This window comes from Petromyzon marinus, chromosome 42 (genome assembly GCF_048934315.1).
Source record: "Petromyzon marinus isolate PM22_M1 ecotype Great Lakes invasive population chromosome 42, UKy_Petmar_22M1.pri1.0, whole genome shotgun sequence".
NCBI classification, from domain to species: domain Eukaryota; kingdom Metazoa; phylum Chordata; class Hyperoartia; order Petromyzontiformes; family Petromyzontidae; genus Petromyzon; species Petromyzon marinus.
The window spans coordinates 12528248-12556227 of record NC_133708.1 but is presented as its reverse complement, the minus strand read 5'-3'; the positions used below and the strand labels follow the sequence as shown (position 1 = coordinate 12556227).

At 47.8% G+C, this 27980-nt stretch overlaps 1 protein-coding gene across 2 annotated transcripts; it reads right to left on the bottom strand.

Annotated features, from left to right (window-relative positions):
• Window positions 1-7527: 7527 nt before the first annotated feature.
• On the bottom strand, window positions 7528-27536 carry ALG12 (ALG12 alpha-1,6-mannosyltransferase). 2 transcript variants are annotated; one of them, XM_032969517.2, is made up of 10 exons: window positions 27046-27536; window positions 26768-26942; window positions 24450-24582; window positions 23829-24002; window positions 19810-20004; window positions 19233-19336; window positions 18132-18361; window positions 17738-17907; window positions 16698-16773; window positions 7528-16132 (listed from the first exon to the last, which is right to left on the bottom strand). In XM_032969517.2, exons 2-10 carry the CDS (start codon window positions 26918-26920, stop codon window positions 15856-15858), a joined length of 1512 nt encoding a protein of 503 aa, XP_032825408.1. In that variant the 5' UTR covers window positions 26921-26942; window positions 27046-27536; the 3' UTR covers window positions 7528-15855. The 2 variants fall into 2 exon arrangements, with proteins under 2 accessions (XP_032825408.1, XP_075929650.1); XM_076073535.1 differs by having other exon boundaries at window positions 26768-27536.
• Window positions 27537-27980: the final 444 nt, after the last annotated feature.

Below are 27980 nucleotides of genomic sequence, written 5' to 3'. Positions count from 1 at the left end.
GTGAATTGTTGGGGTTGGGTGCGCTAGCTCTATTTAAGTGACTCCAGATCCAATTCTGTCTCATCCCCATATCCATGCCGAGATAGGGGAAGGCACCGCACGGATGGATCCCGTGATCTAAATTCATCCGCACGTAATTATCCGTCTCTTATCCATACTGCTGTGGTGGACTCGCAAATCCTGTAGGTTACCAAGTCGACTATCTGGCGCGGCATTTGAAACGATGTTTCAAGTTCATGAAATGCCACCCCGCTACGCCTCTAGCCCACGGAGCAGGGTATAAATGTGCGCACTGCAGTTGAGTGGCAGATCCGTGTTGTTAGTGGGGATGAAGTGTTGGTGACTCAAACTCAAACTCCTCCGAGACATAAGACGTCTGGCCAGGCTACAAAAAAGCAGACCAGCAGTGGCGTGAACAAGCGAATTGTAGGACTGCGCTGGAATGCTATAAAATTGTTAAAATCGATTTATATGTAAACATGTTCAGATATACACAGTAGTAGTCGATTAATCGTAGCATAGTAGCTTACATTGTCAACTCGGGAGGTGCGGTAAGCGGTCAGGTGGGACCGCCCCCCCCTCCTAATATTTAATTTCCCAAACGTTTCCTGCTCTGATTAAAATTTTAAAAAGAACGTGGCAACGAAAGCATGTTCATATGTAAACAAAATAAATTCAAACCGCGCTTTAAATACGTGTTTTTGTTGTTTTTACAACTGTTGTTGAAAATTATCTCACACTGGTTGTCAAGGAGGGGGCCCAACTCGAAGCTTTGCCCACCACCGGGGAGGGTGGGGGGGGGGCGAGACACCGCTGCTTGCCCCACGCAAGTTACGCTCCTGACGCAGAGCTTACAATTACACAACTGTTGTGATGGGATCTCCCCCGAGCTCCAGTGTAAGCCGGCGGAACACCGCAATTACGAGTAACGTGATTTAGCTTAGGAGGCGGTTTTTTTTGTGTTTGGGGGCAAAAGGTGGCACAGAGAGGTGAAAGAGGTCAGTCCTCCTCGCTCAACCTGCCCTGGGCGTCTGTTGGCACCTAAAAGAACGTCTCAGCCAGTGCAAGTCCACTGGTAACATGTGTTCAAGTCAAGTTGACCCCAGCCACTCACACTTTCACCGAGACACTGGGGGTATGTGGGTGTATCTCCCAATTGGTGATGGGGCAGTTGTGGAGAGAGTGGAGAGTTTCCCATACCTGGGCAGTGTGCTTATGACCGGCTCCAGTTTAACAGCACAGGTCTCATATTCTTAGTTCTTTCGGTAAAGTCACGTTGAAGGGAAACAATAAAATAATAAAATATATATAAAACAATACAAATTCTCACGACGTTTCGACCATAACACAAACGGCTGTCATCAGGTGTGTCGGTTTGCATAAATTTATTTATTTTTAAACGGTGCATTTATTTATTTATAAAAAAAAACGTTAGCGCCACGCGCAGCGATTTGGCAGTTTATTTAGAAGGACTAGTCCATCTATGTTCTGAAAAGAGGAGGGGGGAGACGAAAAATGTAATGTATGCTGTCTGAAAGCCACTGTAAGCGTGAACAATCAATTAAGACCTGAAATGGTTTATCAAATCTTTCCAATGATTGCTAAGCCAGAATCCATCTTCTCGGTTGAAATTGTCTCTGTGCTTGTATATGTGGATAGCCTCATGAACGAATCTCTCTGTCTTGGAAAAGTCAATGTCATGTGAGCCTACTGAATTATAACAATGATCTGCCACGGCCGAGATGTTGGTCCTACCGTGTTTAAGGTCTGCTTTGTGTTCACGAATGCGGTCCGAGACATGGCGTTTGGTTTCTCCAATGTAACTACTACCACAGAGGCAACTTAGTTTGTAGACACCAGGGTATTGTATGTCCGGAATCACATCTTTTACAGACGGAACCAGATCACGGATTTTATGTAATATGTTGAAACGGACCTGGATCTTGTGTTTATTCAAGATTTTGGAGATCTTTTTTGTGATCCCCGCAATGTAGGGTAAAGTGATTGTTTTGAAAGGCTCCTCAAGAGGGTCTTTCTTCATGGTTTGAGTGATTGCTTTGCGGATTGTATAGTCGGAGTAACCATTAAAGCAGAGGTCTCATTACGAATCAGTCGAGCGGCAATATCTTTTCATCGGTTGCGTAACGCTGTATGGAAGCTACCTGGTCTGTCGCTCCGCACTAAGCTTCAGGTCTTCTCGGCCACGGTCATTCCCTCCCTTCTCTACGCTTGCGACACGTGGACCCCCTTAATCGAACATCTTCGCTGGTTAGAAACATTTAGGCTAGCCTGCCTACGATCCATCCTGGGTTTAACCAGGCTGGATTGTGTGAGGAGCTCACAAATCCTTGAAAGATCTGGGCAAGGTCCCATCGGTGAGCTCCTCTGGCAGGCAAAGCTGCGTTGGCTCGGTCATGTAGCCAGCATGCCCAGCCACCGCATGCCGAAACAGTTTTTGTTCGGCCGGATCGAGGGGGCTAAACGGGCGCGGCACGGGATAGAGAAGAGATGGAGTGATGTGGTACAGGAGGACGTGGAGCTGAGTGGACTTGCCGATGACTGGTACCAGCGGTGTCAAGATCGGCCTCTGTGGAGGAGGCTCGTAAAGGACGCTACTGGGCTTTTGGAGGTAGTCGGAGCGCCGCTCACAACAACGAGCGGAGCGCCGGGTGGCTAAAGCACAGCAGATTGGCACAGTAGGGGGCACAGGTGATCCATCAGCCAGTCATCTCAGTCAGTCGACCCGTGGCACCTGGGTCTGCCCGTGACCTCCTGCCAGCGGGCGTTCGACACTTCACGTGGCCTCAAGGTGCACATGGCCTGGCACAAGCGTCGTGGTGACGTCACCGCCACTTAGTGGCGAATGGCGGTTGTTGTATAAGTGTCAGTGTGTGTACGTATGTGTGAGTGTGTGTTCGTGTCTGTATGTGTACGTGTGTGTGTGGACGTGTGAGTGGCGAATGGCGGTTGTTGTTGATGGGTGTGTGTGTGTGTGTTCTGTGGGGAGCGGTGGGGTCGCGGTTAAGGCGCTGCGCTACGAACCCGGCCGCCCGAGTTCGATTCCCGCTCACGGCCAACACCGGTGACGATTATCTGAATCGGTCCTGGGCCTCCCCTAGGTCGACTCAACCTCAAATGAGTACCTGGTGTGATGTGTAAACATCGCCCCGAGGGAGACAAAGGCGGTCGGGCGTTGCGCTGGCCACTCACTCCCACGTGTGCCGTGCCGGCCTTCATAGGTGCATCTTGCTAACAGCACTTGCCCCCATGGTCTGTTACAGGCTATACGGGGGATCTTTGTCTCGTGCAAGATTGAGTGTGTATGTGTGTATGTGTGTCTTTGTGTGTGTGCGAGTGAGATGAGAGGAGAGAGGTAGGAGAGTGCGTGGAGGGGAGTAGTAGGCTGGGGTGAGTCCATGGAGGATCCTACGGAGACATTGATGACTGCCACATGAATGCACAATTTCCACAGTCGGCGTGGAACCCTCATGACAATGAGCCGTGGAGAAAGTCCCCTTACAGCCCGATCTTCATGGACAACTGGGCACGTCGGACATGTTGTTGCTTCATCCAAAAAGTCACTCTCGTCGTGAATCTGGCCCTTGTCGATGTGCGAGGTTACGTGTCCGCCCGGCCGTCCGTGCGCAAGCTTCGGCGTGCACAGACACGAGAGAGACGGGTGGTCGCACTCAAACCTCAATCACTCCCGAAATATTTGTTTCGGGGACAATTTGGCCGGTCGACCTCGTAGGCCGGATACATTTCAGACACACAGCAGCAGCAATAACAGGCGACATCTCGCGGTTTGCACGCAAACACACCACCAACAACAACAACCGACGTTCGTCACCACGGCGCTTGTGCCAGGCTGGAGCTTCGATGGTGGCTCCGTCGACGGTGATGCTCCGTTCGTAGCGATGCACAAGCACAAACAATAACAGCGAGCTCGACACGTTCGTCGACAACACCGCGGGCTTAAAAGGAACAACAAATGGGGGTGTGAGATGCCCTCTCTGGGGGTGAGAGATGCCCTCTCTGTGGGTGCGAGATGCCCTCTCTGGGGGTGTGAGATGTCCTCTCTGGGGGTGAGAGACGTGGGCAGATCGTGTCGAAGGTAAATCATCGAAGCGCAAATTTAAGCACGGGACGCGTAAGTTACAATTTACTTTGTACAACTACTTTGTTCAAACAATTAATACATTGGTGTAACGATTGCAAACCAAAGGGGTGCAAGGCTGCAGTCAATGTTTCAGAGCCACTGGTCTGAGAACATGTGCTATGGCGAAGGGGTCACTGCCCGAAACGTCATTTGTCTTAACAAAAAAAAAGAGTGTCTGTAAGTCTGGATCACGAACAACATTCCACTCGAAACTCAGACAAGAACTCTGGGACTCGCACCACAGACACGCGGGGATCTCTCCGCCTTGCCACGGGGCATCGCATCAAAGCACCGGCGGCTCCTCTTCCTCCTTAGTTCGGCGGCTTCGGGCACCGGCCCAGTTTGGGCAATGCGGTAGAGGCCACCCGACCCCTAAGTCATATTCCACACGCGACGTCTGTGGAAGGAAGTCGACTCATGAGGCGGCGAAAACACGTGGACCGCTTCGAGACGGACGTGGCGCTCGCGCGCTCGTCACGTCGTGGGTGGGGGTTGGTGGATCGTGTCAAGATCCTCGCGCGCTGCCAGACGCCAAAGCCGTCTCTGGGGTGTGAGGTGGTTGGGAGATGGAGCAGTGGGAAGGGTTTATTGTTCATCGGTCATGCCTCATGACGGATTACTTGAGGTTCTAGAAAGTTATTTAATGTAAATAACATAAGAGGTATTTTCAAGGCATTGAGATCTGATTATTTGGAAGGTTATATACGTTAAGTTACATTAAAAAAAATAAGCTATTTAATGGAAAACACGTTGGATGATGCTAGGATTATAGGCTTTGTGTTGTGATAATTAATCCAAGCTGGTGATGCAATTTCTCCCCGCCCTTTTATTTTTTAAAATTTATTTCTATATCTTCTTTAAAATGAGAGTAATCAGAAAGAGTACTCAACTTGTACATGCTAAGCGGTGAAAGTACAATTTAGACAGTGCAAACAAAATCAAGCCAGATTACTGCTTTCTGCCTTTGAGTAAGCTAAAGTAATATCTCACTCGAAACATGCTATTTCCCAGTAATTAATAATTTCCCGCACCTCCGATTAGCACGAATGGCTACGTACGGTGCGAAAGAAGTTCAACATACATGCGTAGAGTAATTACGTGCCATGCTGAACTGTCAGTACAGATTTTTGAGTGTCAGCCCCTCGTACAAATAGGGGTTTTTTCCCTAACATTTTCCACCAAATAATCAATCCATTCCCTCTGCTGCCAAAGATCCAATGAATACCCCGTGGCATCATTGTAAAAAAAAAAAAAGATACATTGTGTGCGTTTGTAAAGGCCATGTGTTTTTAAATTAAAGTCTGTGAGCAAACATTGTGATTTGTAAGAAAAAAAGGTAAGTACATTTTCATTTCTCACGTACGACAATAATGATTAATCTCAGTGGGGTTTCATGCAGCTTCAATATAAACGACGATAATATGAAATGTGCTGAGCTTCTTTTGCACCGTATGTAGCCAACCGCGCTGACCCAACGTGCGGTGGGGGTGAAAGGACATAAAAAACACACACAAACAAAACCCCAGTTCCAAATCAATGAATTCTCAACTTAGCACTTTAAAGGATCTCCATGAAACTGCTTTCTGAAGCAGTTTAACGGGGTCTTAACGCGGTAGACCATCGCCATCCTCTCATTTTTGTTCCCACCAAAAGCTTAAGTGCAGAACATTGGTTAGATTGCTTCCGCTGTACAGTACAACCCTACTGGTTATTGTGGCCGGCGCGAAAGTCTCCAAAACCACATAAGAAAGCGGGAGTGTTGCCAATGTAAATGAAAAATATTTTCGGCGCTTTAATTTTGTTTGATATATCCCAAGTGCGCCCTCCCACGCGGAGACTGTGTGAGTGTGGCTTTGGTATCACGTTGGGAGTGCGTGAGCCATCGTTCCCAACATTTGATACATTTTTCAAGGCGCATTAAACGATCTCCCTCTCTCTCATTCTCTCTGTGTGTACACACATCATATTAATCTTACACAAACGAGTTAACACTCATGCTGTCTCACTGCAAACAAAAATACGCATTGCCAGTCATGGGGAAATGATCTTGGTTGATTAACATTAGAACTTAGGAAATTAGATGTTTTGTTTTCAATGAAAATGCGTGAAGTTTACCAACTTCAAAGATTACAACAAATCACTGCGGGGCCTTTGAGCGGCACAGCTTTCATTCATTTATTCGGGGGAACACATTTATTCTTCATAATGACTTGGTTTCCATTGGAGCTGACGTCGTCCTGCGTTGGAGTTGAGGTAGAGTATACACAGTAAACAGAACCCTTTGACAATAGCCACACAGTGGTGGCTAGGTGATGTTAACTACCTCGCTTGGTATGTAGGAGTTCGTGAGTTCGATCCCGACCCTGACGCCTGCTGCTGTATATTTGGAGTCTGCGGCGTCTCTCCCCGTGATCGCGTGGATTCTTCTCCGGGTCCTCCGGTTTTTCCCTCCACATTTTGAAACAACGTCACGCGTTGAGAGTATGTGGCTCTCAACGCGTGATATTAACATGTGTGTGGTCGGGTCGCTTCTGAAAAATAGCTACATAGCTCAGCGGGCACTACCTGGTAAAAAAAGAGAGTTTAGTTTCGACGTCGGTCACTTCACGTAATCGCCAGCACGATCGACACGCTTCTGCCATCGTCACGCCAATGTGCCAACGGCGTCTGCTGTGCTGACACCTGTCAACACCGAGAGTACACGCAGGTCATGATCATCCAATACAGGTGATATCTCCCGCGCGACACGTATAGCACAGTGGAGCTATACCTCCGTGGCAATGTGCTCCGCCAAACGATGAAGCTATTTGTACACGCACGTACAGTGCGACTTTTAGACAGCAAAAAATGGATAATTGTGATCATAAGATCAGTTTTCCCATCATGCCTTGCATGTCACGTGATATCACCATACCTTTTTCCCCCCCATATTGACTTGTCAATAGAATGGCCATACGATTGCAAGTGGACTGGACTGATGATTCCCAACAACGCACTCTTGACCCTTTTTGAGTCGGTGGTCTAAATCAACGGCGAGTGCATTATGTTCAGAATATGTATTTATACTGGAGGAATCCGATGAGCTATGAAGCTCTTTATCTACATATGTCCAGTCATATGTTGAGATCATGTGACACATTGATTACGACGGGAGGACCAATCCCCTGGCCCTAATAGCTACCCTTGCAGTCTATAGAAATAACCTTTTACGTTAGTAATTTTTCTTATTCATTTCCAAGCTGCACACACGTTTTGATAGGATGAGTTTCTCATCATCTACAGAAAGTGTGGAGGCCTTCATCCAGCAGTGCATAGAGCATGGCTGACAATGAATGATGAGTACATAATGGCCCGGTCTTACAAACACACACACTCATCACTGTTTATTCACAAAATAAATAGAAACACGCTCTACAACCGCTTGACTTCTAAAGAGCTCGGAAATATAAAAGTTCACACACATGTGTGGTATTAAAGAGAACAGAAAAATGTGTTCTCTTGCCACTGTCTGTCCATGATGCAGTGTCCAGGATATTACATCCAAACTGTGGTTAAGAACAAACATTTACTACTGCTACAGAGAGTGGAAAAATGCACACGGCACAAATGCGCAGTCCTATATTTACAACAACAAAAATAAAACAAGAGTGTATTAGTCTTTAGTTTCCTTCCTCACATTATAACGTGCCCTGGACTGCCTCCAGATTAAGACATTTCAAAGTCTGCATTTCTGTGATCGACAGGCTCATCTCCTTTGGCAGCAGGGAGAGCCAGTTCAAAACATTCCATACTCCTATGGTGTGGGCCAGTTCCTCTAAATGACATCCACCGTATATTTATGTAATCATCATCATGATTATAATCATCCAAGATCTATATAAATGTGTATTAAGGCCTCCGCGAGGTGTCATCATCTCTCGTGGTCCTGGGGGATGATGGGCAAGGGGTGGGGGGAGCAATGCACAGAACATTTGATCCTCCGACGTACATCGCCAGAACTAGAACACATCAGAATCAGAACGTACGTGTGTGTGTACGTTGAAATTAAAAAAAATGCAATACATAGTGTTAAACAGGCATGAACAATAAAAGTGAAATTGTACGCAAAATAAAATCACGTAACAAATTCTAGCAAAGATATAAATAAAAATAACACATTAAGAATAAGCTAATTAAAAGCCAGTTTAAAAAAGCACGTTTTTAGATTTATTTTAAAAGTGCTTAACGATTCTGAAGCCCTCAACATGTCCAGCATCAACCTGGCTGGCTTCTGGCGAGGTCACAACTGCGCACGGCCAAGGGTCGGGGCTGAACTACGTTGATCCAGATCGGGCTTTCAAAATAACAAGGGGCAACTTTGCTGGACCGGACAGCAGTCTCCAACGCAAGTCTGGCCCACCGGCATCCAAGTGAACATTACTAAACAATTTGTATTTTATTTTACCAGGTAAGGCCCAATGAGCTATGTAGCTCTTTTTTCATAAGCGACCTGGCCACAAATGATAGCTCAACGAAGTGGCTTATCACGTGGACATTTACAGCAGCCAAATACTGTAAACGCATGTTCCAAAATGTGGAGGGAAAACCCGGAGAACCCGGAGTATAATCCACGCGACCACGGGGAAAACATGCAAACTTCAAATATACAGGCGTCATCAGGGTCGGGATTGACCCCACGACCTCCTGCATACCAGGCAAAGGAGTTAACATCTCGCCACCGTGGCGCCCCAAGACTCTGGAAGATGTTGAGAGTCCTGCCAAGACGAGTGACTGCTGTCACCGAATTGCTTCTGTGCGATGGGGAAGTCAACAGGAAGCTGCTCGATGGGTAGTCTCGGCCCCCGACATGGTGATGGCATTTCCAACACTCGAAATGCTCACTTGAGCAACAAAGACACTAACTTTAACATCCCAAAAAGTCTGCCTTGCAGAAGAGACTTGCTGCCTCAATGAGTTGCCACCTGCTTGTAATAAGAAGTTCAAACATACAATCAAGGTACCCTACCTGTAACCGCTTGCCTCGTATTTTCACGACAGCTGTTGTTAGTATCTGTCAAGTGACTCAAAAGTGTCTGGCAATTGTCCCTAAACCAGAAATACCTCACTGCCAATCACTTGACGCATGAATGGACGTTTTCCCACAACCCACAGGTTCAGAGGCTTTTGTCTGACGATGTGGGCGATTGTCACAGATATCCAATTATTGGTGGCTCTTGGATGCAAATGGATAAATAAAAAAAAGATACTCAACAGCTCATAAGACACCCAACAGGAATGCAAAGTTTGACAGATTAAGTAAGTGTGTCTTAAGTATTATTATATGAACTTCTTTCGTTTTGTATGTAGCCGACCGTGCAAATCGGAGGTGCGGAGGAAGGACAAGTTCTTATGTATACGACAGTCACAGAACACATCGCTTAGAAAGAAAATGTCAATTGACTTTGTGGACATTCTGGAAGGGGGTAAAAAAACGACGTATAAAGGTGTGCTTTCAAACACCGGGAAGGCACGACTCCCGCGTGCTTTTCATGCCACCTGATCACCAAATTGCATGTTCAATGATCCAAACCTTGTTCAGACCACCAGTTCCAAAAGAGCTAAACATGTGGCCATAATATTTTTAAGAGATGGTAATGTGGACATTCCATCAGGGCATTCTGGACCAATGCTTTCTTTCCAGCACTGCTTCTATACGGCAACTCTTTTGCTGTGTAAAACATGGTGCATAATGTTAATATATTTAATTGTAAATTGTGATGGGGAACTTATTTTTCCTTTTACTAAAACACTTGCTACCAAGAGCAAACAGAAGCAGCCACCTCAGAGAGTGAAGGAGTCTTCCACGTTTCCACTGCTGGACTACAGAACACACAGCCTCTGTGCAGTCTTCGTACGGTTTTCTGATGTTTCTGGCTAAGCGCAACGGTATAAACATACACTAATCTCTTCCGAGACTTCTTGCCAGCGTGGAAGAGTAATGCCAAAATACCCACTAACAGAGCGAGTTCTCTTTTAGTGGAGGTCCTTCTTCCAGCAGTGGCATGGCCAAGTACACGTGCAGCTCCATCGTTGCAGATATACCTACCATAAAATGATCCAAACTCACAGAGACGTGCATATGTTGTTCACTTAATAAAGTCACCCCCTTTGTGGGAGGTCGAAGGTACAGTGTGTTCTCCTATAACGCGTGTTTTCATAACGCAAATTGAATATGCCACGAGTGCATTAGGGAGTACATTTTTCATAACGCGGATGCCAATTGGATATAACGCGATTGAGTGAACAGAACTACGTCGCGCGAGTAGAAATAGGCGGTCGTATGGCTGCCTTAGCTTAGCATCACACAAGGCGGGATGCTTCTAGAATCTAGATGCTACCCACGCGCCCCTATTTGTTAAGCCTGCATACGCATCTCACGTTATCGCGGACTGTGCTTTACCCTACATTATTATAACGCGATTTTTCCATAACGTGGTGTACTTCAGGAACGCAACTACCACGTGAAAGAACAGACTGTAGTGGTCTTTTGCAAAGACTCGCCCCCCCATCATAGTAACGTGAACTTTCCACCACTTGCTCAGGGTTACCTGTGGTAAAGAACACTGCCTGTTCAGCAGGAGACACTGTGAATACATTTGGCCAGATGTCGTGGATGCATGCCAGGTGGGGGGGTTGGTGGATCATACAAAGATGATGTCACCATGTATGTAAGATGCTTGCACTGCCCACAAACGGCAGTGCAAGTAGGTTGATAGCTTACCTTTGCAACAATTTTCCTCTTTCTATGCGGGGTTTCGCTGTGCCCTCGAGTTTCTACGACCACTAAAAAAACCGAAGGAAATTACCAAACAGAAGGACCCTGTTATAAAAGTACTACGCAGAGCGAGGTTTTCAAACGCGAATAATTATTACTACTTAACATAAGTGTTACATGCCCATAACTGAGATGTATCATTAAAAGGATACAAGTGTAATGATGAAAAAAAATCGAGCAAAGCGATATCGTGGATGTTAAAAAAATGTCACTATATTCAGTGTTGAAATGAAAGCGTGCCCTTTTGAAATTAAAATTTTCACAGCCCAAAGCGCTCCAGTGTTGGTTTCGTCATTTTTACTTCAATATGATTGTACATGATCAGCTGTTACATTCCGTCACGGATTAAGGGATGCCTCTCAGTGGGAATATTCTTCGATTGACAGGTGACACTGACGCGACAACGCACACCTACAAAGACCCCCCATGTAGCCTTAACAGACTGTAGGGGCAAGTGCTGTTAGCCGGCACCTATGAAGGCCGGCACGGCACACTAGGGGTGGGTGGCCAGCACCACGCCCACACATATACTAAGATCCCCGATTAATCCTTATTGACTGTAGGTACACGCATTATAGGGAGGTGACAATGCCCATCAGGAGAGCGTTTGCCGCTGTTGCAGAGGTTCGCGGTTAGAATCCAATGGCCGCCCCTGGATAATACTGCGGTGGGTTTGAACCATATAAATACTTCGGTCCGTCTGCTTCGCTCACAGTGGATTTTAAGATGCCATGACGTAATTCGCAAGAGAAATCCATTGTGTGCTACCGGCACCACGATATAAATTTGATAAATTACACCGCAAAATCACTCCATTGGGATTAGACATGGCAACATCGGCCTCTACTGTAAAAAAAAATTGGCAGGACTCTTATAAAAATAATCCCGAGACTCGATGAGACTTTCCCGAGTCAACAAACAGAATAATAAGCCTGGAGGGCACTTAAGGCTGGCACAATAGGTGGCCAGCACCACACATGTCTGGCCACCTTTGTCTCCCCGGTGCTGGCATTTATATCTTGCACCACAAACTCGTTTAGGGCCGATTCAACCAATGGGAGCTAGGTCGTGGCACAGTGAATTAACCGTTATATATTCGCTTGGTCTGCTTTCATGATTATATTTTTTGCTTATATCAATTTTTTAAAAAGCATTTTGCTATCAGAATCATGTCATGAAATGAAGAATCTATTTGGAAATCCCACGGTCTGCCCTTTCGTCAGAATGGCTGTGGAAAAGATCATTCAAAGGATTTATCTTTAAAAAAAGATTTCAAGTGGCCTTTTTAATCCTTTACACAGCAGGGAGAACATGGCCATGTGACATTTAAACCAATATATTTAAATTTCATTATTATTCTATTACAGTCGACAATGAATTGCTAATGTACTTTTGCCATAAAATACATTCCAGGTTGGAATAGTTTTACTGGAGCAATAGGGCTCCAAGGTTATGAACTTAAGGGTCAAAATCCTTGGCCATAATGCATAAAACAATGCAAAAGGGCATTACTATTACTCAGGTTCAAATCCAGTCGCCATCATTCTCATCATCATACTTCTGGGAGATTTAAATGAGCGCTACTTGCAGAGGCAACGCTTCTTACATCACCTGGAATGCAAACGAGCGAATCAGACCTCGGAAGCTAAACAGGTTCGAATTTGGACAGAGTTTGGATGGGCAATCACCATGCACAGCAGGATGTCATAGGCTGCTGGGGGGGGGGGGGGGGGGGTTACGTGGTGGGTGGCAAGCAGTGCAGATGAATACATTGTTGCAATGGACTTTCTACGCTCACACATCCACACATCTATGCCCCCCCACGCCTTCATCAACCTGCATTGACCAGCATGGTGAAGTATGGCCAAACAATTCCCATGACCCTCACGGCACGGGGAGGAGGCCCTCAACCAGCAGTGAAATGACGAAGTGTTGTACATGTACACACACACACGTGTGTAACATCGCATAGTGGCAATTGTGCTAATAATCCTGCGGATAAATTGGTCCCCTCACCACAAGAATGTGGAATTTCATCCAGTGGCTCAGGACAACCGATTGAGGTGAGCACATTATGCTCAAAGAGATAGTGTGTAAAAAAGTTAACGGCGAATAGTGTTGTGTTAACCTTCATCACATTGCATGGCGATCATTCCACTGTGTAGAGCTGTGGTTAAGAGTGCATGACTCACGACCTGAGGTCTGCAAGTAAAAAAACTACGTTACCCCCCCATCCCTTTGACATGTGTGGGTTTCTCTTGAGGCACTCTGGTTATATCTCCCAACATAAAGCCAAACGCCCATCAACGGAATGTACCAAACATCACAACACAAGGACCCTACGAAAGAAATGTCCTTTGAACTCGGTGGGAGCTCTCATGGGTAACAAAAGGGCAACGTTATTTCATGGAGGACGATGGTGATGTTAATGATGGGCCCAAGTAAGACCGACCGGTGTTTGAACTTGCGCCCTTCTGATTGCGAGGCGTGTGCTCCAACCACAACACCACCCGGCCAATAACACGACACAGAAAGGCGGCAATCGCGCACCCGGACCATAGCCAAAGTGTGGGAGGACCAACTCAATGCGCAATTAACGACGCGAGATAACTTTAGTGGCAAATAACCAGTCATTCCCCTCCGCCAGAAGTGTCGCATTACAGGGTTCAGGGTGGGTGCCTTTTGCAGACGCCCGGCAGTTGTAAAACACGATGCGTTTGTCTTCACCCCCCACAACACTTCCATTATCGCGGGTATCGGATTTCAGACGTTCCCTGGGAGGGAGTAAGGTGTGGCGGCGCGGGATGGAATGGGATGGGACGGCACGAGCCTTTGGGGGGGGGCTACGAGGACAATTCTTCGACCGGCACTCGTTTACGGCGGAGTGCGACAGGCTCAGAAGAGATGCTCGCTCAGTGGGGAGAATCCACGCGGTGTTCCTTTCCAGGCCAGCTCCGCGCTCAGGACGGACAGCCAGGAGCGGTGAACATGGCGGTGCTGGCGACATGAGACTGCAATTCAGGAATTTTTAGGCGGACCTGGTGAACCTTGCAAAAACAGTCACATGCAAGAGCGATAACAGTGAAGAGGCTGTGGTGGGTTAGAAGGGGGCAGGTTATCGACACAGGCATTGGAGTGGAACCCAGAGGTCGGTAACCAAGGGTGATGGTGATGATGAATGCAGATGCAGTGGAGTGACCAGCAGATGGCAGTACAAGAACTGTTGCGTAACCATATGTATTGATTACACGGTGGTGACACCGTGTAATCAATGTATGTGTGGGTTTTCACTGGGTAATTATGCCTACTCCAAATGCAATAATGCTCCATGAGAAAACTGCCAAACATTAAAATTCAGGACCCTATTGAAAAATCCTCGAGAAGTAAACGAGACTTCCCTGGATAAACAACCGTCATTGATATTCGCATTTCTATCATCCCAGCCCATCATCCTTCCGGGAAAGATTAAATGAGCATCACTTCATGGAAGGTAAAGAGTTTGCTCTGCGGAGTAGAGGAGGCTGACTCCTGGCGAGGGAATGTGGACTCTCCACCACTGGCTCAAAGCTGTCAATGGGAGAGGGATGCTTGTTTCAAAATATATTTTGCACAGGGAGACTCTATAACAGTGCCTGGGATTTATACCCCACACCGCACAGGTGCCGGCCGATTGCTCTGACGTTGTCATTGAGCCTTTGTGAGCCCCCCTGGAACCAAAGCCGCAAGTAAAAAAAAAAACCTCATGGATTTTTGGGTGCATGGAGGATAATAGGAATGTAATAGTAGCCCAAGGTAAACGGCTACTTGGAAGCTTGGATGACATCAGGGGTGCGTTCAATGGGCAGAGGGCTCTGTCGTGGAGCCACGGCAGACGTTAGCTATACGCGAACGGCACGTTTGTTAGGATGTATGCACGTTCAACTTCACCGCACGTAGCCAATCGTGCTAATCGGAGGTGCGGGGTGGGACAACTAAACACAAAAAGGAGTTCTATCAGCAAATGAGTTTTCAACCGAGACGATTTAAAAGGATGCCAAGTCCCTCGCAACGGCGGGTGACATCACGCACCAGCTCAGCCAATGGGCGCGCGTGTCACATCCAGAAACCGGGAGTTCACAGGAAGATAGGGCGCTTCATCCGATTGGCTTGACTTTGACCCGAGCCACCGATCGTTCGGCGAGGCGGCCCGTCGGACCGTTGCCTCCTGTTATGCCGCACTCTGGGCCGACAATAGAAGTGTGCTCTGCCCCATTGAACGCAGCCCTGGAGTGGTGGTGACGTCACCACGGCGCTTGTGCCAGGCTATGTGCACGTTGAGGCCACGTGAAGTGTCGAATGTCCGCTGGCAGGAGGTCAAGGGGCAGACCCAGGTGCCACGGGTCGACTGAGATGACTGGCCGATGCACCACCTGTGCCCCCTACTGGACTCCTGCACCGTAAACACAAACAGAAATCGATGGGCTGTCATCGTCGATTACGATGGGAGACAACCATCCAATCCGATGCAGCAGGTAAGCACCGTTGATATAATTAGACAGGGGAGGCTGTGGTGAGTGGGACATGTGTGCGTGAGGGAGGAGTGCAGGTTAATGAGACAGGCAGTGGAGTGGCAACCACAGGTCAGTGCCCAAGGGGAATACGAAAGCCAGGTGGTGGAAATAATGAAACTGTCAGAGCAGACCTTTGGAGGTCGGGTGTCACCGGTACAACTGTGGAACCTGGCAGAAGGAAGTAGTGGCACTCATTGTAACGGTCTCCTTTCATTGTCTTTCAGTCAGTCGTGCAACGAAAAAGATTTCAAGCACACACACACACACTCTGAGCCGAGCTCATTCTTCTTTTCACCCTTCCTTTGCCACAAATCCATGCCCCGGCCGCGACCTCAGGCAACTAGGCCACCGGGGAGTTCCACCGATTCCACGTATGGATTCCGCACGAGAAGCACCACGGCGGGGCGCAGCTCGACGGCGAAAGGCGGAAATCGGCGGCGATCGAACGAGACCCCGACGAAGCCGCGCGCGACATGCAGGATGCGGTGGGTCCTGGAGAAAGGGCCTTCCTTCAGCCCCGCCAGGGCCACCTCGGCCGACCGCAGCAGATGCGTGTACGCAAGAGATCCGTCCACATCGCTCGGGTCCAGGTCTTCCCGCTTGTCATACCTGCGGCAGGCAAAGCGCCGTTCGGCAGCACGCTATAGTCGAGGAGGCCGGGTACTAGCGCCGTTCTCATCACCAAGGCGCCACGGTTCACCAAATTTTTTTGCGGGAAATTTGGCAAATTTGAGAGTGACACCGGCACCCTAATAAAGTCACGGCATCTTTGAACGCCGTCTGCTTCACAGCAGATGCATATGTTATGGCTGAAACACGCACGCAGCATTAACTGTACGAGTATATTTTGTTTATGTGGGTGTACGTATTTTTGTGTTTGTGTACGAGTTTGTACGTGCATTGTGTACGTTTGTCTCCGTGTGCGCGGGTAATTGCACCCAGCCATGGCTAACATGCGTGGAGGGGTCTTAGACCTCCTCTAAATGTACTCAGCCATAAATTAATACCTGGTGCAGTGTGTAAAAAAAAACATCAGCAGTGGGAAAACAAAGGCGGTTGGGAGTACAAGCCACACCCTAGTGCGGCGTGCCAACTTTAATAGGCGCTCACTAACAGGAAATGCCCCCGACAGTCTTTCGAAGGCTACATGGGGGATCTTTGTGTGTTATCATACCTCCAGTGATCATGAATTTGCGTAAACCTTGAGACGCCAGTCTGGACTGCTGCTACATCCATGTGAATGGAGACATCTGGTGGGGGGAGAGACAAAGTGCATCACCATCAAGAACAATTAGCCTGAACTGAGAAGCAAAGTAAATAACCACCACAAATCGCACTAACCACCACAATCACCCCTCAACCCTATCACCACCACTACCATCCCTCACCACACAACTGCTACACCTTACCACCATCACCATTCAAATCTAACCACAACCCCACACAACAACCTCACCACCACAAGTCACTCCTCCCACCACACCTCACAACCACCATCCCTTACCACCACAATGGCACCACCAACTCAATTTCCATCATGACTCACTAGCACCGCCATCCTTCAACTCTCGCCACTAGCTGCAACATCGCGATCGGCATGCACAAAGACACCCCGTGAAGCACCTCCCATCAGCACTGTTGGTTACGTATGGTCAGAAAGAAGTTCAACATACATATAAAGCCTTAACAGACTGTTGGGGAGAGTACTGTTAACGAGCACGTATGAAAACCGGCATAGCACACGAAGAGGGTGGGTGACCAGCACCACACCCAGCCACCTTTGTCTCGCCAGTGGTGATGTTCACACACCGCACAAGGTACTCATTTGAAGCCGAGTCGACCTAGGGGTGGCCCAGGACCAGTTCAGATAATCGTCACTGGTATTTCCTGCGAGCAGGAATCGAATTCGGGTCGCCCGGGTTGTAGTGCGGCGCATTAACCATTACACGACCGCTCCCCACTTATGACCTTCACACACACAAAGATCCCCCGTATAGCCTGAACAGACTGTTGGGGCAGTGCTGTTATGCGGTCACCTATGAAGCCTGGCACTAAACACAGAGCGGTGGGGTGGCCAGCACAACGCCCAACCGCCTTTATCTCCCCAGTGGCCATGTTTACGCACTGCACTAGGTACTCACAAAAAAAACACACACACACCCACGTCCCCTCTGAGCTCCTCTCTCCCGCCCCTCCCCCCCGCGTTCCCCTTACTCTGAGACGGTGGCACCAGCTCGTGCAGCCGTGTTATGGCCTCTCCGCCGGGGTAGTTGTGGGACGACGCGTACAGGAGGCATGCGCTGTACGCGCCGTTCAGCGCCAGGTGCCCGCACACGGCCAGCGCCGCCAGCTTGCGCCACGCCGACTTGTGCACGGTGTTAAAGCTGCACGGAGATAGAAACAGAGCGATGCATGGATAGCGAGATCGAAATTCGAGCTCTGTGCAAAAGTGGCGGGGATGCCCAGTTCAGATACAGGCCGTTTACGCGAAGATTGTTGCGCGGCGTTGACAGATGGACCAACGTACATATACGTCGTCGGAAGGGGAAAGGGTTAAGGATCATCAGCACGGTGCAGCGTCGATGGGGGCGGGGGCGCTCTTACTCACACGAGGGCGCAGGCTCGTGCCGCCGCCGCGTTAAGCGCGGGAACGACGTAGATGACGAAGCGCAGCTCCTTGTGCGGCAGTGCCGAGTACGCCGAAACGAAGATGAGCGGCGGCAGCAGCAGCACGGGAAGCACGCGCCGGTCGCACCACGCGCCCACCGCTACGAGCGGGGCGCTGCTTGCGAGGGCTCGTGGCAGAGCCGACACAAAGTACCAGGGCAGAGGTTGCGTCTGCGCGACGCGACGGGCGAGTCGAGGAAGGGTCAAGGTTAAATACGTATATAAACGCAACGTTTTTCAACTCTTCAACTAAACTCCTTTTATCTTACTAGGTAATGCCCACTGAGCTATATGGCTCTTTTTCAGAAGCCACCTGGCCAAAAATGAGACCCCAACGACAAGTGACGTATCACGTGGAAATGTATATCAGCCAAATACTCTAAACGCATGTTTCTAAATGTGGAGGGAAAAACCGGAGGACTCGGAGAAAAATCTACGCGACCATGGGGAGAGAAAAAATGCGTCAGTGTCAGGATCGATCTCACGACATCCTGCATACCAGGCGAGGTAGTCAACAACATGCCACCGTGGCAACCCTCGCCATCTCACCAACCTTTAAAGTTGAGAGGTCGACGCTGATCACATCCTTCCTTCTGCAAGATTACACACTTGTCGTGTAAGTTTTCACGGTAGTGCCGAATGGCTCTCCAGTGGGTAGTTTGACACGCTGGGAGGCTTCTTCAGAACCTGAAGAAGCCCCCCAAGGAAGTGGAGCAAAACGTCAGGACACTGTAGCAAATGACACGAGGTACAACCCAGAAAGGCATGGCCATGAAAAACCTATGCAGTCGTGGACCCTGGGCTGTTAGCCACCCCTAAAGCGTGGATTTCTCTGGGTAGTGTGGTTCAATCGCACATTCAAAACTTTCATTCAATAAAATGAATTGGCCGTACTTCCCAATTAAGGATTCTCCTGAAAAAAAATTAGCGTCTGAGATACCGCGAGGTTTTTAAAAAATAAATAAATCACATCATTATTATGATTATTATTCAAGCAAAGAGAATAATGATCAATTATCGAACACAAGGGAACAAAGGATACACCCCACTGGGAGCTCTTGTTGAGGATGGCATTGAACCAGAATACTTCTCCTTCTGGCCACAATGGTCGGCGCCAAAACAAAGAGTCCACAGCCACAGTCAGCCCTGAAATGAAAAGATAAGGATCATCATTGCATTCCGTCATTCATAAAAGAGAAAATCCTCTAAAATTACATTTCCATTGTGGCCATCGGCGGCGTTGTGCGATTAGTTTTAGAGAAATTATCATTTGGGACTCTCGCAGTGGGTAGTCTAAGATCACATCGAGCCAGGGAATGGCCTTGCAAGATAAGATGTTTTAAATATTCTGGCAGTCACTTCACTGGCAAACTTATCCGATATTAGATGGTGAACCCGGATACACTGTGCGAATGTTTGTCGCATTGCAATCAAGCTGAAATTATCATTGGACAAGCAACAGACTGAGGGAGGTGAAAAGAATATTTGAATTTGATGGGTTTTATGGAGACCAAGGTGATGATATCAACAAATACCACAACGGTGGCAATGCCAGTGATGGCATCTCTGATGATGAATGTGACGATGTTAACTTTGACCCCACAAAGAGTCGCACATACCGAGAAAAAAGAGCCCAGCGGGCACAGCGAGGCGTAGCGCGTCGGCCACGCTCAGCTGCCGTCGCCACAGCGACAGCAGCAGCATGGGCCCGACGAGAAGCGCGATCTCTACGCGGAAGACCAGCACGGCACACGCCGAACACCACACGAACGCGGCGTGCCGGCTCCCCAGCCACGCAGCCATCGCCTCCAACACTGCCGTCGCGCGAAGATAATCCCACAGGGAGACACAAGCACAGAGACAAACACAGGACAACACACACACACACACAGGTTTAAACAAACAGGGAGACACAAGCACAGAGACAAACACAGGACAACACACACACACAAAGGTTTTAACAAACAGGGAGACACAAGCACAGAGACAAACACAGGACAACACACACACACACACAGGTTTAAACAAATAAGGAGACACAAGCACAGAGACAAACACAGACATAAACCGAGAGGGAGACACACAGGGACACACAGGCAGGGAAGCAAACGCAGCAAAAACACACACACAAGTATGAACAAACAGGGAGACACAAGTACTGAGAGACAGGCGCAGAGATAAACCCACAGGGAGACACAGGCAGGGAGACACAAGTACTGAGAGATAGACGCAGAGATAAACCCACAGGGAGACACAGGCAGGGAGATGCACGCAGCGAGAAAAACCCAGAGAGACAAGACACAGAATCACACATGCAGGGATAAACAAACAAGCAGACACAAGCAGAGAGACAGACATAGAACCCAGAGAATGACACAAGCAGAGAGATGTGTAAAGTGAGCCAGGGGAGAGACGTGTGGTTTGGTTATTGCGTCGTGGAGGTGCCAAGCCACGCAGCCACTCCTTCCAACACTGCCGTCAAGCAGATACACACTCGTGAAGAGACAAAGACATCCCGTGAAGCCTACATAGACAGTTGGGCAAGTGCTGTCAGCGACCACCCATGAGATATGGCACGGCACACAACATCAGGAGGGCTCGTGTTAATAAACCGTACAAATACTAATTTAAAGCTCAGTCGGGCTAGGTGAGGCCCAGCTTCAGTTCAGACATTATAATGGAATAAAACAATTGGTAGAAAAAAAATTGGAGGTGTTACAGCTGGGGTATTTCATTTCACCATCGAAACAACATCTACGGCTGAAGCAATGGTTTAATGCGCCGCTGCGAATTGTAATGTGCTCATTTATATCCGTAACCACGGTTAATCAGTCACAGACACAGAGCGCGGCCGTCAAGGGGTTTCAAATGTTCACGGCGCGTGATGACCTCCATTGACTGAACGTGGACAGCTCCCAGCGTGCACCGCGTGTTGCAACTTACCGTATTCTCGATATTATAAGATGGAATTGTATCACTACATTTGAAAGCAAATGTTGGGGAGGGGGGGGGTGTATTTTAATGCAGAGAATAGATTGTCTCCCGGAAGACATTTCTCTCAAGCAATACAATACCACTATGAGACCTCCTTTGCCAGTAGCAAGATATAGTAATAGGTTTTTACCCTTTTATCTGGTGCCAGATAAAAGGGTAAAAACCTATTACAATACAATACCACTCAGAGGGTAGACGACCACAACCCGTGATTCAGAATTGTCTTTCTGCACAACATCTCTCCCCATTTTTAATGAGCGCATTCAAAACCATTTTCAGTAAGACACCTCAACAGAATAAAACATTATCTTCTGGAAGCCATGTTTTAGTTTCATTATTATAAAAAAAAATACAGTAGACACCATTTTAAAGCATTCTTCTGGCTTGATTTGAAGCTTTCGTGACTGCAGGAATTACTCTTTGGTTCTTTCGGTAAAGTCACGTAGAAAGAAAAGAAAATAAATAATAGAATATGACGTTTCTATTGCAACACAAGCAACCGTCATCAGGTGTGAATGAATGCAAGCTCGGAGACACAGAGAGAGAGAGACACACACACATACAGAGAGAGACACATATACAGAGAGAGAGACAACACAGACAGGGAGAGAGACACATACACAGAGAGAGACACATACACAGAGAGAGACACATACACAGAGAGAGACACATACACAGAGAGAGACACATACACAGAGAGAGACACATACACAGAGAGAGACACATACACAGAGAGAGACACATACACAGAGAGAGACACATACACAGAGAGAGACACATACACAGAGAGAGACACATACACAGAGAGAGACACATACACAGAGAGAGGCACATACACAGAGAGAGACACATACACAGAGAGAGACACATACACAGAGAGAGACACATACACAGAGAGAGACACATACACAGAGAGAGACACATATACAGAGAGAGAGACAACACAGACACGGAGAGAGACACACATACACAGAGAGACACACACACAGACACTTTTTGTGTGTCTCTCTCTGCGTATGTCTCTCTATGTGTCTCTCCCCCATGTGTGTCTCTCTATCTCTGTGTTTGTCTCTCTCTCTGTGTCTCTCTCCGTGTCTGTGTTGTCTTTCTCTCTGTATGTGTCTCTCTCTGTGTGTTTCTCTCTCTCTGTCTCTCTCTCTGTCTCTCTCTGTGTGTGTGTGTTGTCTCTCTGTGTCTCTCTCTGTATGTGTGTCTCTCTCTCTGTGTGTGTGTGCCTCTCTCCGAGCTTGTATTCATTCACACCTGATGACGGTTGCTTGTGTTGCAATCGAAACGTCGCATTCAATTATTTATTTTATGATTTTCTAGCCCTCCAGAGTAATGCATTCTCTCGATTATAAAACATTTTTTTCAAAACGATCCCATAGTTTGGTTTGCCTTTTACTTTCTGGAGCTTCTCCTAATCCAGAGCCTTTGGTAGATGTACTAAAGGCATAATACAGGTATTTTTGGTAAGATCGTGTAAATATATAAATGTGTTGTTAAACCCGCCACCACCCGACACAGCCAATTCGTAAGGTTTGTCATGTAGGAGGATGAAGCTGTCGCCTGATGAAGCTAGTTGTAATTACTGGCGAAACGTCGTACTCAAGATTGCAAATGTTGTGGCTTGCCTCTCTAACACACCAGTGTGCTGTACTAGTGACGAATTGGCATGTTCTGTTTATGTGACAAACCTTAATAATTGTCTGTGTCGGGTGGTGGTGGGTTTAACGACACATTTATATATTTACGCGATCTAACCCAAAAAAACCTGTATTGTGGATATCGGTCGCGAAAGACTACGGTGTTAAACGTACTAAATGCAATTACACTCCTGAGATATCACTAGATGGCGCTGTGGTGGCGTGTATGAATATGAGATTCAGTCCCCATTAACGAAACTTCACACTCGTGTTGTGCCAGCCCAAGACACATAGCCCAGTTGTGTATTTACAAAATAACAGCTGTTTGACTTTGCACACATAACACCTTTAGCGGAAAATCGTATCAAAGCGCCTCGTGGGATAATTAAAGACGAACAGGTGAGAGACAGGGAGCGGCGAGGAGATGAAGGGGCGAGATTAAATAGTGAACAGGTCATGACGTATGGATAGATGGGTGATAAAAGAGAGATCGGAGAGGTGAAGAGTGAGGTAGTGGAGAGAGTAGTTTGATGGAATATGAAAGAAATACAGCAGGAGGTGAACAGGCAGGATTGGATAGGAAGACAGTGTAAATACATATTCTTTGGGTCTTTCGGTAAAGCCACGTAGATAGAAAAAAATATACAAATAATAACAATGTCGCGACGTTTCGATTGCAACACAAGCAATCGTCATCAGGTGATTGCTTGTGTTGCGATTGAAACGTCGTGATATTGTTATTATTTTTATTATTTTCTCTATCTACGTGGCTTTACCGAAAGATTCAAAGAATATTTATTCCTGTAGTCACGAAAGCTTTAAGTCAAGTGTAAATACAATTTTAGGAAAATGGACAGACAGGAAAAAGAGTTACAGCTGAAGGGCTAGGTAGGAGAGAGATGCAGCAGGACAGGTGAACTGGGAGGGGGATAGGTTGGGGAGAGAACGTTAAGGGGACAGATGCAGAGACAGGGAGGACAGGGGGGCGGGCGACTCACCGAGGGGCAGGGCCATGGAGTTGGGGAGGCTGCGCGAGCTATAGAAGAGCAGGTGGAACTGGCTCGCCGTCACGAGCGCCGTGAACACAGACACGTGGTGTCCGAACGCCGCGCGCACAGCCCCAATGTAGCGGCAGAGCGCGAGCAGCACGCACACGCCCAGGCAGCCGCGCACTGCACGCACGGACAAAGACGTACACACGAGAGCAACGCCGTACGCCACACGGTGGCGGTGGCGTCACCGCGGCACTTGTGGCAAGTTAGCTGCACCTTGTGGTCATGTGAAATGTCACACACCGTAACACGTGCACCCGTGCCCAGGCAGTCGCGCAAATAACCCATGCACGTACTAACATGAGTGCCCTTACACGCTAACAGTGCACAAGAACACATTGAGCTTGCACACGACACCAAATGCACGAGTGAATGGCCGTGTATGTTAACACGTATGTACGTCCGTCCACAATAATGGATGCACATGACCAGGCAGCCGCACACTGCTCCCCCACATGTACGTGCACAATCCGAGCACGAAGGGAAATATTACTTTTAATGAACATATATTTACATGCATGGCATTCAACATAACACGATTCACAACATTTGTATAATGCAACTTACCTATGTACTGGGAGACGAACTTGCTAGCTCCAAGGGCGTGGGAGAGGTGCATCCATGGGGCAGCCATTACAGCAATGACAAGGGGACCCAGGAAAGATCGAGGAACGACGCCCGGGAACTCATGGTGATCGTACTGCACAGCAAAAATAAATCAACATCGCCATCATCATTCATCGTTAAAAGTAATCATTCACGCTACCCAAAGAGCGCAACCCTTGGATATGCAAACCCTGCATGCACGTTTATATGCCCTCTGCCACGATCGTGGTTTCTGGGTCAATAAAATCAATTAACGGATAAATAGTTCATTTAAATTAGTGTTTAATATTACTCAACTCGAAATTTAATCACAGCTTTCTGCTTGATAGATATATCCGCTTCAGCCACATTGGTTGACACTGTGACGCCCCCGCGTGGCTATCAGTGATATTACAAGGCAAAGAGCCACCAAAACAATTAAACTACAGTATTTAATAAACAAAAATTACAGTACGGTATATGTCTGGACAACAAAAGGCTCAAATGTAGCCATTGCATGGGTCCTCCCATCGTACCTAACATGCCATGTGACATCTGCGTGTATAATGCACGTGGCCTGGTTTGAAGCCCACAGAGTCAAACATGTTCACTTTCCGAATTTTCTCATAATTTACATGTAAATGTTAGAATTGGTTGAATAACCATGTTTGCTTATAATGTGTAATTCCATACCTGTAAACCTATACGGTTTACCTGTATTTCTGTACAGGGAAATTGAGTTGTCAGGTCCATACGGCGTACAGCCGTTTCAATACGGGCAAAGAAAAATTGGTGTATTTGTTTGTGTTTCCTCCCTTGTGATGGGACTTTGTAGGATGGACGTTGAGATTTACAAGGGGCACGGGGGTGACCAATAAGTTCTGAATTGGTCTGTAATAAGGTAGGCACTGATAAGCTGTTGACGGGTGTGTAATTCACAATTGAAGTGTGCAATGAATAATTTGCTCATCGATGTGTATCCGGGATCTGGGCAACTGAATTCATGGGTTGGAATCTGGGGCTCAGCCACCTGGGATAAAACCAGGACCTGCTGAAATGGATCGTCAACAAGAGGGCACCAACGTGGCCTTTACCAGAGGGGCTGCATCATCAACAACGCCATGATCAGCCATTCTCAATTCACTGCTGAATACATTACCAACGTCATCATCACTTTGTCACTACTGAATACGACGATTTTTTTTATTTTACCGGGTAAGGCCCACTGAGCTACACAGCTCTTTTTCAGAAGCGACCTGGCCACAAATGATAGCCCAATGCAGTGGCTTATCACGTGGAAATGTATAGCGGCCAAATACTCGAAACGCATGTTGATTCTAGATTAGGGGAAAAACACAAACGACCACGGTCAAAGAGAACATGCAAACTCCAAATATACAGGTGTCATGGTCGGGATTGAACCCACGAGCCTTCTGTAAATCAGGCGAGGTAGAAAAACATCTCGCCACATCATCTTAATTGAAGGCAGCAGCACTACCACCACTCTAATCAGTCATTCTTGTTCTGAATTGGTCTGTAATAAGGTAGGCATGAATACATGAGTGAAGCAAGAATGTTACAGGCTGTACCCCCGTTTAGCCTTAACACTGTTGGGACAAGTGCTGTTAGCGAGCACCTATTAAGGCCAGAACGGTACACTAATGGGGTGGGTGACTCATTTGAAGCAGAGTCGACCTAGGGGAGGTTCATTTGAAGCAGAGTCGACCTAGGGGAGGTTCAGAACGGATTCAGATAGTCATCAATGGTGTTAGCCGTGAGCGCGAATCGAATTCGGGTCGCCCAGGTTTGTTCGCGCAGCTCCGATAACCGCAACACGACCGCTCCCCACGCAACAACACCATCAGCATCACACCACGGGGCTCATTCATAATACAGATTCTTTTTTTGGATTAGGTAGCGTAAATATATAAAAGTGTCGTTATACACACCACAACCAATTCGTAAGATTTGTCACGTAAACAGAACATGCCAATTCGTTACTAATACAGCACACCGGTGTGTTGGAGAGCAAAACCACACCATTTACAATCTGAGTACGACTTATCGCCAGCAATTACAACTAGTTTCATCAGCCAACAGCCAGATTTGTGATTAGCCACACTTTGATATATTTGCGCGATCTAACCCCCCCACCCCAAAAAACAACCCCTGTATTATGTATGACATTGGTCGCGAAACGTCTACGTGTTAAACGGGGCTCATTGTTGACACATTCAGGAATGCGGGAGCGCCCGCGCTGCGGCTACGGCCCCGCTTTGTACCCTGGGCCAGGCACGCACCTGCTGCAGGTCGGAGCCGTGGTACAGGAGGTCGTGTGCTGCCTGGAGGTTGAAACTCTCCTCCACTTTGGTGAAGGGGCACACGGCGAGGTGAACGCAGCACACGGCGCCCAGCATCAACAACGCCAGCGCGTGCAGGGAGACCCCCACCATGATGCCTCTCTGTACATTAACACTGCAAATTCAACAACATTGGTGTGCGTATGTACAATTAAGCGGCGGGGGGGGGGGGAGTGTATCGCTTTGTGTCGAAGCGACACACGAATGCATCGGCTTACGGGGACCGGTCCGGCACGTGGTTGAACGGCGACTATGAAACAGAAGTCGCACAAGTTGCGGCGGCGTTGACGGTCCACAGGAAGTCGAACTGAAAGCTAAGCGACCATCTTACGTGGGGAAATATCAACAGGCGGCTAATAGATGGGCCAGCCCCCTCCCCTCCGAGTGTCATCAACCCGCGACGCTCAATGGCTTCCAGTGAGGCGACGGCCCTCACAAAGAGGGCCGCCGAAAGAAGCAGATGATTTCTTTTTGAGCGACAGGGTCGCGCCGATCCAATTTGTTTCTGTGTGTTTGCGTTGCGGCCACGCAGTAAGTTGCAATGCTAAACGTGTCGTCGTTAACCCTCCCACCGCCCGACCCGATCGTCAAAGTGTACGCCGTTCTATCGACGTTCTATCGACGGTCTCTTTTTTATTTTACTCCACAAGTTTGCGGTCCACGACGACGCTTCCGCCCGTTGAGAGTAGCCACGTGACGCAGCGATGCCCTCTCGACCAATCAAGTTTGAGAGCGTGGTGGTAGGGAGGAGAATGGGGGGGGGGGTCCCCATTGCCATGGTAACGGGTCCAGCCAAGATGTTGCCTAGCAACGGGAGGATTCGGGCCCTTTTTGAGGATTAAAAGCAAAACTGGATCGGTTTCCAGGCAGAATATTTTTTATATATACTGGAGGAATCCGGTGAGCTGTAAAGCTCTTTTTCACAGATGTCCAGTAGGGCGGGTCAGAACGTTACAAAAATAAACAATACAAAAAAAGACGATCTGAGTGCAACGTATAGGAAAAGTAAGAAAATAACTTAAACTATATATACAAATAATACTAAATTTATTTATCTCATCAGGTGAAGACCACCGAGGTATTAACTTATTTTTCACAAGCGACCGGGCCACAAATGATAGCTCAACAAAGTGGCTTATCACGTAGAAATTTA